The sequence below is a fragment of the Ochotona curzoniae genome, unplaced genomic scaffold (assembly GCF_017591425.1).
Source record: "Ochotona curzoniae isolate NIBS_2020 unplaced genomic scaffold, NIBS_Ocur_1.0 contig_2861, whole genome shotgun sequence".
NCBI classification, from domain to species: Eukaryota; Metazoa; Chordata; class Mammalia; order Lagomorpha; family Ochotonidae; genus Ochotona; species Ochotona curzoniae.
The window spans coordinates 3,692,014-3,710,157 of NW_024465620.1; the positions used below are offsets into that span (position 1 = coordinate 3,692,014).

The 18,144-nt window shown below is 65.4% G+C and overlaps 1 protein-coding gene across 4 annotated transcripts; it reads right to left on the reverse strand.

Moving 5' to 3' along the window:
- Nucleotides 1–4,509: 4,509 nt before the first annotated feature.
- On the reverse strand, nt 4,510–16,773 carry ZNF787 (zinc finger protein 787). 4 transcript variants are annotated; one of them, XM_040978146.1, is made up of 3 exons: nt 16,618–16,773; nt 7,973–8,061; nt 4,510–5,979 (listed from the first exon to the last, which is right to left on the reverse strand). In XM_040978146.1, the coding sequence occupies exons 2-3, from the start codon at nt 8,049–8,051 to the stop codon at nt 4,916–4,918; spliced, it is 1,143 nt and encodes a 380-aa protein (XP_040834080.1). In that variant the 5' UTR covers nt 8,052–8,061; nt 16,618–16,773; the 3' UTR covers nt 4,510–4,915. The 4 variants fall into 4 exon arrangements, with proteins under 4 accessions (XP_040834080.1, XP_040834079.1, XP_040834078.1 ...); XM_040978145.1 differs by having other exon boundaries at nt 7,973–8,064; XM_040978144.1 differs by lacking the exon at nt 16,618–16,773 and having other exon boundaries at nt 7,973–9,292.
- Nucleotides 16,774–18,144: the final 1,371 nt, after the last annotated feature.

An 18,144-nucleotide genomic window follows, 5' to 3' on the forward strand; every position in this document is an offset into this window, starting at 1 on the left:
AGACCTTAGCATGCATGCGCACACATTCCCGCCCCCAACATGCCCCTTCCTCCCCAGCACCCTGAAACGGTCTCCTCCCAGCGAGCCATGCTGGAAGTGGACATGGAGCCAAGGCCTGTGCCATGCTCAGTGGTGGAAGCAGAACTTGGTAGCCACCACTGAAGGCCACAGGCTTCAAGTCACACAGCCTCTGTCTACATCCTGCCCCAGGGTGTCTGGAGGGAATTGGAATAAACACTTGGAGCATCTGGAAAGGTATCAAGTGGTTGTGTCCAGGGTGCAGTTCAAGAGCAGAGGCTTGGCATGTGGGTTCCCCCAAATTTGGGTAACACGAGTGCTGCTGGTTTTGAAGTACAAGTATCCCGGGGTGACAGAGGCACGGTGGGAGCACAGGGTGAACACAAAGCTGGATTCAGAAAGGAAAGATGGTCCAGCACAGCAGGTGGACGGCTGGTCGATGGTCCAGCACAGCAGGTGGACGGCTGGTCGATGGTCCAGCACAGTCTGAGCACAGCAGGTGGATGGCTGGTCGATGGTCCAGCACAGTCTGAGCGCAGCAGGTGGACGGCTGGTCGATGGTCCAGCACAGCAGGTGAACGGCTGGTCGATGGTCCAGCAGGTACCTGGCTGACCTCTGCAGGTAGGGATTGGGATAGCCTGGGGTATGCAGACTGGCACTCGAGTGCTCATTGGCATTTAGCTCCTTCCCAGTTGGCTAACCATGTGATGGAAAGCGGCATACTTGCTGCAGCCAACCTTGCTGAGGCTTCGGAGTAACGACTGGTCGGCTGCTGCAACAGTGTGAAAGTCACCTGTTCTCAGCTGGGTCCTCGCGTCTGTGCCATTAGTCCGCGGTGCTTGACAACAGGTCTGACAGACTTGTGTACCTAGCTTGGTCCTCAGCCCTGTTGGCAGGGTAACTCGCTGAGCTCCAAAGCACTTACTCAGGTGAGGCCCAGCTTCCACTGCCCCTCCGGGTAGAGAAACTGAGGCAGAGGAAGTGAGCACACCCAGTAGTCGGCAGGAGCTGTGCAAGCCCAGGCTCCATCTCTGAGCTCCTGTGCCCGAGCCACTCACACATTGCCTACAAATCAAACGGCTGGCTCGGTCAGCCTGGGCACTGCCCAGCTCCGTCCCCCACGACTGCTTGTCCTCTCTTCCCTCCCTGCCCCCTGCATTGCCCTTCTGGTGTGGCCAGAGCAAACTTCCTTTGGGTATCAGAAATGTCTGCCCTCCTGCTTCTCACATTAGCCTGGGCTCACAGCTGCTTTCTAGAAAACTTCCTCCGGTACATGTTGTGGGAGGGTTTATCAGTTGTCTGCTGGTAAAACGTAGCTAGCTTTGCCATTTTAAAGGTATAATTCAGGGTCAGCCTTGTGATGCAGTGGGTTCAGCCACTGCCTGCAGCACCAACATTCGCACGGGAGCCAGATCTAGTCCCGGCTGCTCCATTTCCGATGCATCTCCCTGACAAAAGCAGCCAAGGGTTGACCAAGGGCCTGAATTCCTGCCGCCCACTCAGGGAGGAGTCCTGCATGGAGTCTGAACTCCTGGCTTTGGTATGGCTTAGCACTGGCTGCAGCAACCATGTGGGGAGTGAACCAGAGGCTGGAGGATAGATGGCTGCAGGTACGGGGGTGGGCATCCAACCTAGCACTAGACGCAGTGGCAGCTCTGCTCCCCACACCGCAGAAGCCGGGGGCGCCCAGAGGGGAGAGCCCAGGGTCATGGCCAACTCTACTCAGCTCACACCTGTCTGAAGGCAGGCCTCTTGGAGCTTTCCAGGGCAGGGGAGGGGGAGCCTGGGCCTGGGCGGCCTGCTTCTCCCACCCTGCCAGGCCCGGTGTGCCTTCTGGGCTCCGCTACGAGCTCCCAGCGGCTGCAAGCTTGTGACCTCTGAACCCACAGATGACAGACAGCGGCTCCCAAGCAGCTCTGGGTAACCGAGGTACATCCAAGCCCTTACTGTTCATTTGATTCCAAGTCCCCAAGGCAGGAGACTGATTATTCCATAGTCTCCAGCCCCAGGCACTGGGCCAGAGCCGCAGGCACAGGATGGCGAGGGGAGACTGAGTACACAGATGAGCTACAACTGTTCAAACTGTAGAAAAGCGAGGGGCCGGCGCCATGGTATAGCATGCTGATCCTCCACCTGTAGTGCCAGCATCCCATGTGGGTGCTGGTTCATGTCCTGGCTGCTCCACCTGCGTCCAGCTCCCTGTTGGCGGCCTGGGAAAGCCGCGGGGGACGGCCCAAAGCCATCAGAGGAAGCTCCTGGATTCCACCTTTGCAGCAGCCCCACTCTGGCCGTGGCAGTGAGCCAGCAAGTGGGGGATCTCTCAGGTCACGTGAGAACACGGGCTCCGGGGGAGCGGAGCATGGCAGGAAGTGATGCTGAGAGCCAGTGTCAGGTGGCGTGGGGAGCTGGGACAGCAGGCAGGTGACAGCACGGCGACGGAGCTGGGTGAGTGGATGAGCAGGACCGGCGGTGGCTGGGCGTGCAGGGCCCACAGCTCTGCCTTGTGGAATCCAGTCCTGCATGCTGTTTGTGGGATTACTTTAACAGCAACAAAACCTCTAGGTAAGATGGGAGTCGAGCCACCACCCACAACGCTGGCATCACATGTGGGCGCTGGTTCAGGTCCCAGCAGTTCCACTTCCATCCAGCTCCCTGTTCGTGGACTGGGAAGGCAGTGGGGTCATGGCCCAGGTGTCTGGGCCCTGCACCCACACGGGAAACCTGGCTGGCGACCTTGGCTCCTGGTTTCTGCCGTTGTGTGTTTTTGGGGAGTGAGCCAACAGAAGGAAGACAGTCTCTCAAATTAAACATATTTCCCAAACAAGTAGAGTTGTGATAGCCCGGCAGCCTGTCGTTCCCCTCCCCCAGCCAGGAAGGCCCTTCTCGTCCCTCCTGCCCTCAGCTCAGGGCCTCCGCCCACCCCCTGCTCCTCCACACGGGAGCTGCAGGCTGCACCTGCAGGAGCAGGGCGTGGGGACCAGCCCTGTACTCTGTGAAAACTGTTCCCATCTAAGAAGCCCCCAGAGGGGTCTTCCCTGGCAGGCCTCCTCCAACGTGTTACATTTAAGGGAGGAGATGTGGAAAGAAGATACAGAGCACTTCATGCAAAAACATGTGGGATTTCCAGTAAGTAACTGTACTGCCTACGGGTCTGGGGCTCAGGGTGCCACTCTGGGACCAGGAGCTGACCCTCACTCAAGCACAGCCTGGTGACCTGCAGGATGGCTGGGCTAGGGAGATACAGCAGCCAACAGGTGTGAGCAACCCAGATGCCCATCAGCATGGCCTAGCAGGTGACAGATGAGACACCACCTACCCAGTGCCAGACACAGCCCAGAGCAGCGCCGCCCCCTGCCGCCATGCCAGCTGAGACCACCTGCAGGTGAACGAACCTTGCCCAGCCGGGTTAAGGAGAAAGCCACCGAGAATATTTCTTTTTAAAGCGTTATCTTGAGCAGAAAGGCAGATTCAGAGAAGAGGAGGCAGGAAGACTTTCCATTTTGTGGTTCGCTCAACGGCTAGAGCTGCGCTGATCCAAAGCCAGGAGCCAGGAACTTCTTCCTGATCTACCACATGGGTGCAGGGTCCCCAGGCTCTGGGCCATTCTCTGCTGCTTTCCCAGGCTACAGGCAGGGAGCTGGATGGGAAGTGGAGCAGCCAGGACACAGCCTGCACTCATGTGGGGTCCGGCACGGCAGCAGAGGCTTAGCTAGCACCATGATGCTGCCCGCCTTCCCCAGGAGTGCTGAGGGAGGACGTTGCCCAGCAGACCGGATGCTTCCCCAGGCAACGTCCCCTTCAGTTGGAGCACTTCGGTTGTCACAAAGGGAGAGTGGGTGCTACTGGGAAAACGAGGGATGCTTCGCAGGGCCCAGGATGGCCCACGGCCAGGGCCTGAGGGCCAGGGAGGACAGCTTGCTGGCCCGAGGCACGCAGCCTGTGTAGCACCCCCACCCGCGCCCTCTCTGCCCTCGCCTCAGAGGGCACCCAAGATCCACGCAGGACATAAGGGGTCTCCGGACATTAAGCCAAGTTCTCCTAATTCTTTGTTTACCTGTGCCCCCAGAGAGCCAAAATTCCCAAATAAAAGCAAGCACAGTTCCAATGATTCCAGCCAAGCCGTGGCCACTTGGAAATCCAACTGCTAACACTCTCCCAGGGCTCCCGCCCTGCACACCAGGGCCCAGCTCCTGAGCCCTGATTGAGGCTCCAACCAGGGGCCTAACCTCCTGGGGCCACTGGGTTCTCCGCCATCACGGGGTCCACCCTGAGACACCGGGATTCCCAGGACAGAGAGCCTCAGACGCCTCCCTTGGTCGCACCTGGCAGCCATCCGGCGCCCACTGCAGCATGACCAGTCACCTCGCGCGGCTCCCAGCGCTGGCAGCACTCAGGGCTGCTGGCTCCAGGCTCCATGCCCCCTCCTGGACAGCCCAGCAGAACCCCGACCCTGTGGGTTCTCCCAGACTGAAGAACACGCAGGCAGGGACGACTGAACAGTGCCATTTATTGTCCCCGCCAGGCCCGCGGACAGGCCCGCCCCTGTCCCCAAGCGTCCACTACCGCACAAGTCGGAGGAACCACGGCGGCCGGAACACCTGCAGGGAGCAGCCCACAAAGAACATTCTGGAGGCAGGGGAGGGGCACTCTCGCTGCAGCAGGCCGCTCCTCGCCACCTCTGCCCAGTCCACCGGGACTCATCCAGGTCCCGGGCAGCAGGGTCTGCAGAGCACCAGGTGCGGTCTCAGTGGACAGGCGTCCTTGCCTAACTTGGGGAGGCGGAGCGACGAGCACACCGCGTCCTGGGCCTTGTGCCGCGTCTGCAGCCCCTGGCCTCTGGGTCTTGCTCCCTGCCAAGCCCGAGGGGCCCTACCCGCCGCCCCGGGCTCTCCAGCCCTACCGGCCCTCCCCACCACGGCACTCGCCGCACCGCCCGCCGGGCCCCTCAGCCTCCTCCTCCTCGCAGCCCGCGCGGTAGTAGCTCTGCCCGCAGTCGCTGCAGACCGAGGGCGCGCCCACGGCGTGGACCTTCTTGTGTCTGCGCAGCGCGGCACCCTGCACGAAGCCCTCGCCGCATTCCACACAGATGTGCGCCGGCTCCTCGCCACCCACCGCCCCGAGCCCGTCGCCATGCTGGGCCCGCTGGTGGGCCAGCAGCCCGGCTCCGTGCCCGAAGCCCTTCCCGCACTCCACGCACACGTAGGGCTTGGGGGCTGGAGCGCGCCGTGACCGCGGCCCAGCCGCCTTGGCCCCCACGCTCGCCACAGCTGCAGCCGCGGCGGCGCCCTCGCCCGGCGCGCCCACCACGATGACGCCCTCGCCGTCGCCCACCGGGATGGCGATCTCGCCGTCCGCCGCCGCGGCCTCCTCGGGCGCCTTGGCCCGGCGCACGCTGGCCGCCAGGACCTTGGCTGCCACGCCAGGCCCGGAGAGCTCCGGGTGCAGGCGCAGGTGGCGCGCGAGGCTCTTGGGCTGGCTGAAGCCGCGGCCGCAGCGTGGGCACACGAAGGGCTTGAGGCCGCTGTGCGAGCGCCGGTGCTTGGCCAGGCTCTTGCTCTGCGTGAAGCTGCGGCCGCAGTCGGGGCAGGCGTAGGGCTTCTCGCCCGTGTGGATGCGCTGGTGCTGCATGAGGTTGGAGCTCCAGCTGAAGCGCTTGCCGCACTCGGAGCACGCGTAGGGCTTCTCGCCCGTGTGGATGCGCCGGTGCTGCACCAGATGCGAGCTCTGCGAGAAGGTCTTGCCGCAGTCGCTGCAGGCGTTGGGCCGCTCGCCCGTGTGAGTGCGCTGGTGCCGAGTCAGCTTGGACCAGTGGCTGAAGCTCTTGCCGCACTCGTTGCAGATGTAGGGGGCGGGTGGCCGCGGCCGGGGCGGGGGTCCCGCGGGCGGCGCGGACTGGGGCGGGGACAGCTTGGTGGGCGGCCAGCTGGGTCCATCATCGTCATCCATGATGAGGATGTCCACTGGAAGGCAAGGGAGGGACGGGGGACATGAGCGAGGCAGGGCTCCAGGGGCCTCGAGGAACCCCGGCAGGGAGCCCAGCCTCCCTCACTGGTGCAAGCACGCCTCCTCAGCCCACGCCCTTGGCCTGCTGCCTGCCTCCCTTGCTGGGCCGCAGGAGGTAGTCGCCCCTGGCACCTGCCTGCTCACCGCCCTCCTCCACGAGCCAGGATCAGGGGCCATGGAAACAGTCTTGAGCACTGTGGGGACCCAGGAGGCAGGCAAGGGGACGTGGGAGCCACAGCCTGGGCTTCGCCCCTCCAGGAGAAGCCCCAGGGGGCGGGGCCGAGCACTGGGCACTGGCTCAGCAGGTGCAGTTCTTTCTCCTGCCGCACACAGAGCTGACTCGACGCTGGGGTCACCACCGGTGCCTGCCAGACACACAGCTAGTGTAGCAGCCCAGACACCAGCCCCGAGGGGAACCACGGCCAACTCCGGCTGGTTGCGCGCATCCACTGACGGCTGCAGGGTTCCCCACCCAGCGGGTAAATCCAGCCCCACTCTCCAGTCCCATGTTCCCACTGCCCACTTTCCGGACAGCCCCCAGGGCTCACACCTGGCCCCTGCTGCCCCTGGGGTCACCAAGGACTCCATTCTTCCTCCTCAAAGACAGTTCCTGCCCGCTGCAGCACCTGACCTGGCCAGTCCCAGCACCCGGGGTGCACACCTGACCTGGCCGTTCCCAGCACCCGGGGTGCACACCTGACCTGGCCGTTCCCAGCACCCGGGGTGCACACCTGACCTGACTGGTCCCAGCACCCAGGGTGCAGCTGTGCTGCAGGCATTCACGTACATCTGGAGGCACCTGCCTCCCCAGCCAGGAGGCCCTGGGAGGCCCTGCTGTGCTTGCATGGGGACCTGGGGGAACCCACAGGCCAGCCAAGGAGGCTCTGGCTGTGGGAAGCTTGTTTCTGATTATCCTGCAACAGAGGCCCCAGGCCGCAGGCCCCAGGCTGAAGGCCGAAGGCCAGCAGGCAGGAAGGCCAGGCACTGTACAGGCACCAGGCTGAATCTTCAGAAGCCTGGGGTGAGGCTGCTGGGCAGTGCCGCGTCCCCTGCCCTGAGATGCCCACACGAAGGGCTGTAGGAAAGCAGCACTGTGGCATGGGCTCACCTGTACAGAGGCTGGCAGCAGTCCTGGAGGGCACGGAAAGGCCGCACACCCCAAGGCTGCCTGCACAGTGGGACCCACTCTGTGGTGTGACAGTGGAGTCAGATCAGAGCAGAGGGACTGGAGCCCCCCTGTGCTGTCACTGAGCCATGTCACCTCCACACAGGGCCTCCTGTGGTCCACAAGTACATGTGGTACAAGCCAAACACTGCTTTACCACCAAGTGAAAAGGAATTAAAGCTCCACCTTCAGCCCGCTCCTGCACACGAGCACATGCCCCCCGCCTGCTCAGGGCTCATCCCCGGGCCTCGCTCAGCCATGGCCCCCAGCCTGCTCAGGGCTCATCCCCGGGCCTCGCTCAGCCATGGCCCCCAGCCTGCTCAGGGCTCATCCCCGGGCCTCGCTCAGCCATGGCCCCCAGCCTGCTCAGGGCTCATCCCCGGGCCTCGCTCAGCCATGGCCCCCAGCCTGCTCGGGCTCATCCCCGGGCCTCGCTCAGCCATGGCCCCCAGCCTGCTCAGGGCTCATCCCCGGGCCTCGCTCAGCCATGGCCCCCAGCCTGCTCGGGGCTCATCCCCGGGCCTCGCTCAGCCATGGCCCCCAGCCTGCTCGGGGCTCATCCCCGGGCCTCGCTCAGCCATGGCCCCCAGCCTGCTCAGAGCTCATCCCCGGGCCTCGCTCAGCCATGGCCCCCAGCCCCAGTCGCTGGCGCTTCCTGCCGAGATCATCTGGGATGTTTGGAGCAAACCAGATGAGGTCCAGCTGATGGACACAAGCCCATGCCACAGAGAGTGCAGGGCTGGGTCAGGGAAGGGCAAGGGGCAGGAGGGCAGCAGACCCCTCACCTGGGTTCTCGTGGCTAGCCATCTGCTGGTCCTCAGAGTCCAGCGGCCCCGGAGACCAGGCCTCTTCCCGCAGCTCCATGTCTGGGTCCCTGCTAGAGGCAGATGGAAGACAGAGCTGACAGGACGCCAGGGGGCCAGCGCTCGGCAGGGCAGCTGGCAGCAGGCCTCGTGTGGACAGAGGGTAAACCTTGTGTGTCGGGGACTCATGCTCAAGCTCCACCTCCAAGTCCCAGTGTCCTCCCTGGCAGGGGGACACGAACATGCTTGTGTGCAGGGTGGGGCGGCTGAATGGCTCACAGTGCCCCCCAGGCCCATCAGTGCCCCATATGCCACGTCCATCCTGAGCCTCTGCCCCATCTCTCCTCCACCTCCCCACCCTGTGGGACCTGGGCGCCTCCCACAGCTGGCCAACTGGCCCGGTGTGTGGGAACACTGGGCAGTACAGCTGGAGCAGACACGCAGCGTGAGCACTCCGCCAGGGTCTGGGGCAATTATGGCAGCTGACTGGCACAGTCAGAAAAGAGCAAACAACTCATCTACCCAAAATGCAACATGTGGCTCCCATTTCGGGCATGGCAGGTCCTGAGTCCCGTTGGAGGCCACGGTCAAGCGACTCTTCCAGGCTGGCTGTGAGGTGAGGCCTCCCCATACACAGCCCAGCCAGCAGTGGTCCCCGGCACGGTGCTGGGAGTGACCCCACGGCCGCCAGCAGCTGTGTGCGGTCATGCCTGCCGCGACCACGTGCTGCCCTGCTGTCTGCCTCCCCCTCCACACACGCCAGGGTTCACCAAGCTCTCCACGCGCCCGCTGGGCAGCGTCTCGCTGCTCCTGCCCTCTGCCTCGGGCCGGAGATCCTGCTCCTGGCACAGCCTCATCTGTGGGAGGGCATGCCCAGGCCCTGGTGCCCCTCTCCCAGCAGGGCCAGACCCTGGCTCTGTCACCGCTGTGGGGAACCGGCCCCGCCGACTGTCCTCGCCCTCCACCCACAGGCACAGGGCCTCCCCAGGGACAGGGGCTGCTCCCAAGGCTAGAGACACCAAGGCAAACGAGGCCCGGGGGAGGGCAAGGATGGAAAACCCACTGCGACATCAGAAGTGCTTCAAGCGACAGGCAGCACTTGGGGACAGCGTGGGCCTCCACCTGAGTCCCAGGATCCTCTGAGACAGTGGCCACAGGCCTGCATCCTCAGACACCACCCCGGTGTCTCTCCACCTGGCCCCACACTCCCCTCAGACCCAGAGCTGCAGGGCTGGGACACGAGACCACCATGGTCAGAACAGGAAAGACTAGAACCAAGGCCCACTGACCACCAAAGACAGGAGGAAATGCCAGCAGGGCCCAGGCTTGCCAGGCCCTGCCCCTGTGTGAGCCCCACTGGTCCCCCTTTTTTTTTTAATTTATTTATTTGGAAAGGCAAACATACAGAGAGGAGGAGAGACAGAGAGGAAGATCTTCCATCCGATGGTTCACTCCCCAAGTGACCGCAATGGCTGGAGCTGAGCCAATCCGAAGCCAGGCGCCAGGAGCTTCTTCCAAGTCTCCCATGTGGCTTTGGGCCGTGCTCGACTGATTTCCCGGGCCACAATCAGGGAGCTGGATGGGAAGCTGGGCTGCTGGGATTAGAACCGGCGACCGTATGGGATCTTGGTGCATGCAAGGCGAGGATTTTGACCACTACGCTATGCACCAGACGCCCCCTTTCTAACTTGACCCCCGGGTGTCTCAGCAACAGGAAGGCTGAAGGTCGCTGTGCTGGCCGTAGTGAAGTCTACCCATCAGGCACTGGGCATTGTAGGAGAGGCAGAGTCTACCATGCACCACATTCCCCGAGACAGGGGGAGCCCTCGCCTGTGGCACCTGCGTGTAGCCAAGAGCAGGCACTGCCCGCCAAGCACTGGCCCCGTCCTGCCGGCCTCCAGGTCCTCCCGTGCGGGGCCACCACTGCAGCACACGTCCCCTCCAGCCTGCCTCCTGTCACCCTGGCTCTCGGGACGGCAGAGCTCCCAGAGGACAGGTGGTGAGCCGTCAGGGCTTCGCATGCGCCACAGCTTCACGCAGCTGGCTGGCTGGCACAGCTGGGGCTGGCCGACAGGGGCCCGGAGCGAGGGGCCCCAGAGCACCAGGCCACGTGGCCCAGATGCTCCTGATGGCCAGCAGGGACGCCCACACTCTGCCCACACCCAGGCAACCCTGTGAGCGTATGGAACACCACCACGTGTTGGTAAGTGCGTATCTTTTATTAAAAGTAAACATGCGTTCAGAAACCGTGCCAAAGTTGGTTACAACCATAAACACTAAAGACGCGTTAGAACACAAGGAGCCGCCCAGGCTGCAGGGGGGAGGAGCGACCTGGGGCCGCCTCCGCACCCCGCACCACAGCAAACTGTAACCCGGCCAGGCTCCGCCAGCCTCCCCCTGCCTCGGCCAGCCTCCCCCTGCCTCAGCTAGCCTCCCCCTGCCTCGGCCAGCCTCCACCAGCCTCCCCCTGCCTCCGCTAGCCTCCTCCTGCCTCCACCAGCCTCCCCCTGCCTCTGCTAGCCTCCGCCAGCCTCCTCCTGCCTCCACCAGCCTCCTCCTGCCTCCACCAGCCTCCCCCTGCCTCCGCTAGCCTCCGCCAGCCTCCTCCTGCCTCCACCAGCCTCCCCCTGCCTCTGCCAGCCTCCCCCTGCCTCTGCTAGCCTCCGCCAGCCTCCTCCTGCCTCCGCTAGCCTTCCCCCAAGCCGGGCCTCCTCCTGTCTCCCCCTACCACCCCTTGCCTCCCCCAAAGCTGGGGGGAGGTTAATAGCACTCTTACCCTGCCACCCCCCGGGGCCAAGCCTCCCCACCAATCCCACTGCCTCCCCGCCACGCCCCACGGCCCCAGCATGCCTCTCCCGCCACGCCCCACGGCCCCAGCACGCCTCTCCCCCATGCCCCACTGTCCCCAGCACACCTCTCCCCCATGCCCCAAGGTCCCCAGCATGCCTCTCCCCCACGCCCCAGGGTCCCCAGCACGCCTCTCCCCCACGCCCCAGGGTCCCCAGCACGCCTCTCCCCCACGCCCCAGGGTCCCCAGCACGCCTCTCCCCCACGCCCCAGGGTCCCCAGCGCGCCTCTCCCCCACGCCCCAGGGTCCGCAGCACGCCTCTACCCCATGCCCCACGCCCCCCAGCACACCTCTCCCCCACATCCCCCTGTGTACCTCTCCCCCACGTCCCATGCCCCCCAGCACGCCTCTCCCCCACGCCCCTGCCCTAGCGTGCTTCTCGCCCACAAAGCCCCAGCCACTGCAGTCGGGCCCATGGCAGGAAAATCGGCTGGGAACTGAGAGCCAGGGCCCAGATGGGAAGCCCCAGTTGGAGGGGCAAGGCTGCGGGCTGCCCTGCATTTCCTACCATCTCCCCTTCAGATGCCCGGTTTGGGAGGGCCTGTGGCACAAGGGGCTGGGGCTAGGAAAGCACCGTGGCCCAGGAAGGGTCCACCCCCCACCCCGCTGGCCCAGGGAAAAGGCCAAATGAAAAGCACTTACAGGTGGACAGCGGCCATGGGCAGCAGGGCTGGGGCCAAGCACTCCTCCCCTGCCCACCCTGAACAATCCAATTAGCGCGCGGCACTGGGAGTGCTATTAACCTCGAGACAAATTATTGTTATTATTGTTGTTATTAGGCCCCACCCACCCCTCTGGATGCCTGCCCGCCAATTACCGCTGCCTTTCTAGTGCTGCCAGCCCGGGTGCCGGGCCGGAGGAGACCTGCGTGCACCCCACCTCCCCACGCTCAACACACTTGCCTCACCTTCCGATCGCAGAATCTCACTCCTCGGCCTCACTTCCCACCCGTTCCCTGGAGGCCCCGCCTCACTGTCCACTCCAGCTGCTTCCTCCCACAGCCCTCACCTCCAGCCTGATTCTCTTAAGTCTCCCTCCCTCACCAAAGACCAGCTGATCTTTATAAAGTCACCCAGGGGCAGAGCTGTGGTATAGCAAGTTAAGTTACTGCCTGTGGTGCTGCCATCCATATGGTTCATGTCCCAACTGCTCCATTTCCCATTCAGCTCCGAGCTAATGGCCTGGGAAAACTCCAGAGGATGGCTCAAATGCTTGGGCCCCTGCATCCATGTGGGAGACCCAGGAGAAGCTCCTGGCCTAGGCTTGGCTCAATTTTGCCATGTGCTTGGTCATCTGGAGAGTGAGCCATGAGATGGAAGATCTCTGTCTTTCTTTCTGTAACTCTTTCAAATAAATAAATAAATGAATTAAAAAAAAAAAAAAAAGAAGGCAGCCACTCCAGACCCAGTCAAGAGTCTGGGCAGACCCTGGGCGGCATTCCCGCAGAGCAGACACAGCCGAGAAGACAATGCCATCACTCACCTCCAAGGATGCAAGCCAGGCCCAAGGAGTGAAGGTGCAGTGCCATGCTGCCCCACTGCGCCTAACAGGTTCTGGGAAAAAGGATGCAGAGGGACAGGCACCCGTGATGCCACCAGGCCTGTGCCTGAGGGGATAGGCGCCCACAACGCCACCAGGCCTGTGCCCGAGGGGACAGGCGCCCACAACACCACCAGGCCTGTGCCCATGGGGACAGGCGCCCACGACGCCACCAGGCCTGTGCCCGAGGGGACAGGCACCCACAACGCCACCAGGCCTGTGCCCATGGGGACAGGCGCCCACGACGCCACCAGGCCTGTGACCAAGTGACAGCCTAGCCCTCGAACAGCCACCAGTGGCACGCGTAGTAAGTCTCTGATCAGGCGGACATGGCCCCGACGCAGCGGCCCACCGTAGCGGCTCTAGACCAAGAGTCGGGCGACCCCCGACAGGCACTTGCCCCCCCTGTGACCAAGCGGACAGGCGCCCATGATGCCACCAGGTGTGTGCCCAAGAGGACATGCAAACCTGTGTGGGCATACACACAGAGGGGACACTCCTGAGCAGCCATGGAGCAAAACAAACCAGCAGATCCATTGCATGGCAGTGCCTGGGCCATAACAGGGAGAGGTCTGACGCCTGCTCATGGGCCAGACCCCAAGCTCTGTGCTTCGTGAAACCCACAACATACTCAGTACATGAAGCCACTGGCAAAGTGGACTCGGGGCTCCCCGGAAAGCAGAGGGACCGCTTGGGACAGAAGGGGGTAAGGACAGTGTCCCAAAGTCAGTGGGGCCAAGATGAGCAAGTTCAAATCACAGGCAGGTGCCCTGCACCCCACAGGGCTGAAGTTCAGCACCCCAGGCCCATCAAGCCCCTCCAACCTCCCACTGCACCTGCTGCCTGCAGCCGCGCTCTCCACTGGCCCGCAGCCCAGCTGGCCTGGGGGCTCTGCGGGCTCCGCCCACTCCGCTGACTGGCCAGGCCAACCTGCTCCTCTCTCCTGCCCCACTCCCTGACCATGGCTCACCTGCCCCTCTGTCATCTCCGGTCATCCCACACCCCAGGGCGCACCCCAGCACTCAGAAGTCAGGACCCAGACACCACCCAGGCTCAGCTCAAGCCCCCAGACGTCCCACAAGACACGCCTCGTCCACTTCCCAAGGGCAGCCCCCTCCAGGGGGCTCACCCCGTGTGCATCGGCTGAGTGAGTCTGACCCTGTGCATCGGCTGAGTGACGGAACGTCTACGCTGCAAGCCTGTGCACCTCAGGGACACCCTGCTCTTCCTGTCTACGCCGCAGGCCTGGGGACCCACAGGGACGCTCTGTTGGGGACACACCTTGGGGACACGGCAGCCCCACGAACACCTTGTCTCTCTGCACTGCTGTGCTCAGCTCCTCCCGCGTCCTGCAGGGCCGCTGCTCCCGTGATGTCGGGTGTCAAGGCCCGGCCTGGAGCACAGGACCCAGCCCGCAGGACTCCTCCGCCTCCCAGCTCACACAGCTCACACTCCCTGCAGGGCTGGCTCCCAGTCTCGGTGACCCAGGCAGAGCTGGGCCACGTCACAGCCCCTACACCCCAAGTGCTGCACCACACAGCCGCTGCAGCAACAGGAGCCTCACTCCTGCCAGTGTCGCAGCCCCAGCTCCCAGCAGGAGCCTGCAGCGTTGGGGGGCAGCCATCAGCACCCCAGGTGGAGGTGCCAGAAACAAAGGCACTGTTCCAGTCAGGGACAGAAAGATGTGCAAAGGCTGAGGAACCCTGGTGGCCAGCGCCGGGGCAGGGAGGGTGACTGTGCACCTTCCACAGTAACAGCTCACATCCCGTCACCCCCAGGGCGCCACTGGCTGGACTGGCCAGGCCTCGGCAGCACCTGCTATCCCTGTCACAGGGCTGGAGCAGCGGCTACGCTCTCACCCTGACCCCCACTGGGCCTGCACCCTGAGCTAGGTGCTCCCCCTGCTGAGCCCTCGCCTTACAGGTCATCGCGGCCAGTGGGACACACCTATTACGTCACACGGACTCGAAGGAGAAGGCAAGAGTCAGGGCCAGGCCTGCCAGGACACTAGCGCGGTTCTCTGCAGCCCACGGCTGTGAAGGACGCCTGCCTGACTCTACAGCACCTCCCGCAGGTTCCCACAGGACGTGCAGCACTGGCACTGCCCAGCACACACCTTGCATGGCAGCCTGGGAGCCGGAGGCTCTGACCTAGCGTCCACTGCCAGGCCGGGGTCACTTCTCCTTGCACCGCTGTAGCAGAAAGCAGCCAGTGCTGTGGGAACCCACAGGGAGACGGCAGGAGCCAGGAAAGTGCCAACAGGGCCCTGGGTCACGAAGGACAGGCAGCCCCGGCTGTGAGCTCGCTGCCTCCCAAGGAGACTCGATGCCCTGTGCTGGCCACAGCTCGCAGCCCGAGTCCTGCTCCCCCAGGCTGGAGGCGTCCAGGAGGGCAGGGCTGTGGACCAGGCTCCCAGCTGGACTCACGCCATGCGCCTTGCCCAGCAGGAACTAGAGACCGACACCCAAGATGCCTTCCGCACAACTCCCATCTGCCCCAGGGTGGGAGGCATGGCAGTGGACACACACACAAGCCATCCAACTGCTGGCTACATCGTCGGACCCCTGGTCACGAGGTGACCGCTTCCGCCCCACAGCATGTAGAACAGCGAGCACCCAGCCCAGGCCCAGAGGGCCTAGGGCACAGGGTGGCGAGCGTCCAGCCCAGGGTGCGGGAGGGCGTAGGGGAGCTGCATCCTGCTGCTGCTGCCAGGCCCAACTCCACTGCCCCTGTAGGCCCCATGTCCTCCCCCGAGGCCTGGAGCCCCCCAGGGCCATGCCAGTGGACTTTCCTGTCCTCTGTCCGCGAGTCTTGGCTGCGTCGTCAGCAGGCGCAGCGTGGGGTTCACTGTGACCACTGTCCATCTCAGGCGCCTGAGGAGGAAACTCAGCCTGGGAAAGGGGAAGTTCACGTCCAAGCCACGCGCCAGGAGCTCAGCGCCAGGGCCCAGCACACACGGTCGCCCCCAGGATGCATCGCGGGGTCTCCCTGAGGGTCTCCCCAGGAGGGTCAACGCCATCACTACCTCCTCAACTGCCCCAGTCATAACTGAGCCACAGAGCCACAGTGGGCGGACACAGTGCCCACCCCGTGACAGGCACACAGGACACCCAGCCCAAGCACTCACTACGGGCAACAGGTGCGTCAGCTGAGGTCAGCCAAAGCGGCTTAGGCCTCCTTCAGGTGCTAAGCCAGGATCAAGGCAACTGGGTGACCCTGCCGGGGCAGATCCCATCCTAGCTGGGTCCTCAGGCTGCCACGCTGGGTCCTGGCACCAGCAGCACCCCCCGTCCAAGTCACTCTTCCTGAAGCCCTAAGCAACCTCCTCGGGGGTTAGGCTGGGCTGGGCCAGCATGGGCCTGGACACTGCTCTGACATGTCAGTCACCTTGAGTGACCACCACCCAGCCTCCTGCCTTCAACCCGCAGCCTTGCTCATCCGTCCCGTGCAGAACCCAGCACCAAAGCCTCGTTCCCGGGTCCTCTTCCGTGCTGACCCCCAAGTCCCAGCCGTTAGTCCGTACAGCTCGAGGCGGGCAGGCGGCGGACCCGCCCGCTCTGCAGCCCAGCTCCAGGACGGCCACGCGGTGGCTGACCTTGCCCCGTCACTCATTTCCCCGTCCGGTCAGCGCTAAATGAATGGGCCCTCCACCCCGCCGTGTCAAAGGCGGGGTGCACACGCCCGGGGCAAGCCACGGGACCCTGCTGACTCGCCAACAAGAAAACGGGAAGGAAGGGACGGCAGGCGATCCGGGCGCCCAGGCCGTCCAGCCGACCCTCCCCCGCCGGGCAGTCGCCACCACTTCCGGCCACAACCCGCGCCGGAGGACCACGCCGCTCCGCCCCAAGGGGAAAGGTCGCCGGGGAAGGGGAACGGGGAACGACCGGGAGCCACCGGGAGCCACAAGCAGCCACCGGCGGCCCGCACACCGCCACGCGCGCTCCCGCCGCGCACACGCACGCGCGCCCCGCCCCTCCCCGCGCGCTCCCGCAGCCCGGCCGGCGGGCGCGCACGCGCACTCCCGACCCGCGTGGCTACGGCTGCGCGCCCCCCTGACGGCGCACGCGCACTCGCCGCCCCGCGTGCCCACCCCACCCCCCCGCGCCTGCCGCGCACGCGCACTGGCCGCCCCGCCGCGCGCGCCCGCGCCTTCCCGCCCGCCCCACCCCCTCCCCGCGCGCCCGCCGCTCCCCGCGCGCGCCCCCTCGGCCGCCGCGCCCGCGCCCGCGCCCGCCCTCACCTCCTCGGCCCCGGGGCCGCCGCGCCGCGCTCCTCCTCCCGTCTGCTTCCCCGCGGATGGCGGCGGCGGCGGCGGCGGCGGCGGCAGCGGCGACTCAGACCCTGGGGTCAGGGGGACGGGCGCCCAGGCCGGAAGTGACCTCCCCGGCCGCTTCCGCCCGCGCCGCGCTCCGTCCCCTCCCCGCGCTGCCCTCCCTCCGGGCCGCCCCCCGGTCGTCGCCGCTCCGGGACGGCGGGCCTCGCTGGGCCGCCCTGCCCGCGGGCTCCGGCGCCCCCCGGGGCCGACACGGGTCCTCCGGCCGCGCCCCGTCCGCGCGGAGGCCCCGGCCCGTTAGGCGGAGACTTCCGGGTGTCGGGGCGGCGCCCCCCGCTCCGCCGCCGTGGGCTGCCCGCGCGTGCGCTGTCCGCGGCCCGGGAGGGACGCTCGCGCCTGGCCGCGGCCTCCCGGCGTCTCGGTCGCCGTAACCCCTTGTCTGCCGAGGCCGCGCGGGGCGTCCCCGCGATCCGGGCCCTGGGGAGGCCCCCCACAGGCTGACCCCCAGAGCCGGACCCTGGGGAGGTCTCCCACAGGCTGACCCCAAGAGCAGGACCCTGGGGAGGCCCCCCACAGGCTGACCCCAAGAGCAGGACCCTGGGGAGGCCCCTCACAGGCTGACCCCAAGAGCAGGACCCTGGGGAGGCCCCCCACAGGCTGACCCCAGGAGCAGGACCCTGGGGAGGCCCCTCACAGGCTGACCCCAAGAGCAGGACCCTGGGGAGGTCTCCCACAGGCTGACCCCAAGAGCAGGACCCTGGGGAGGCCCCTCACAGGCTGACCCCAAGAGCAGGACCCTGGGGAGGTCTCCCACAGGCTGACCCCAGGAGCAGGACCCTGGGGAGGCCCCTCACAGGCTGACCCCAAGAGCCGGACCCTGGGGAGGTCTCCCACAGGCTGACCCCAAGAGCAGGACCCTGGGGAGGCCCCTCACAGGCTGACCCCAAGAGCCGGACCCTGGGGAGGCCCCCCACAGGCTGACCCCAGGAGCAGGACCCTGGGGAGGCACCCCACAGGCTGACCCTGCGAGCCGGACCTGTGGTGGCCACCCCAGAGGCTGACCCCATGAGCTGGACCCTGGGGTGGCCCAGCAAGCCAGACCCTGGACTGACCCTGCTAGCCTGACGCCAGGGTGGCCCAGCCTGGCCTCCAGGTGCTGACCCTGGGGGTGACCCAGCGTGGTCCAGTGGACCTGTGGCCCTCACACAGGCACACCACTTCCCTTGGGCCCCTGCCCCGCCCTGTGCCCTTTACCCACCAAGCTCGCCTCCGCTTCACTCGTTTATGGTTTTGTTGTTGTCACCCCAGAAGCAGACCTCCAGGCTTTGGTGAAGGAGGCCGGTGGGGTGGCGTGACAGCTTTTCCCCAGAGAGTTTTAGTAGCCTGGTGGACCTGGCTGGCTGCGGGCTTTCCGGCTGTGTGGGCAGAGCGGGCTGCGGGGAGGCAGGGAGCACCTGCCTGCCACAGCAGTCATGGAGGAGGGGGTCCGAGAGG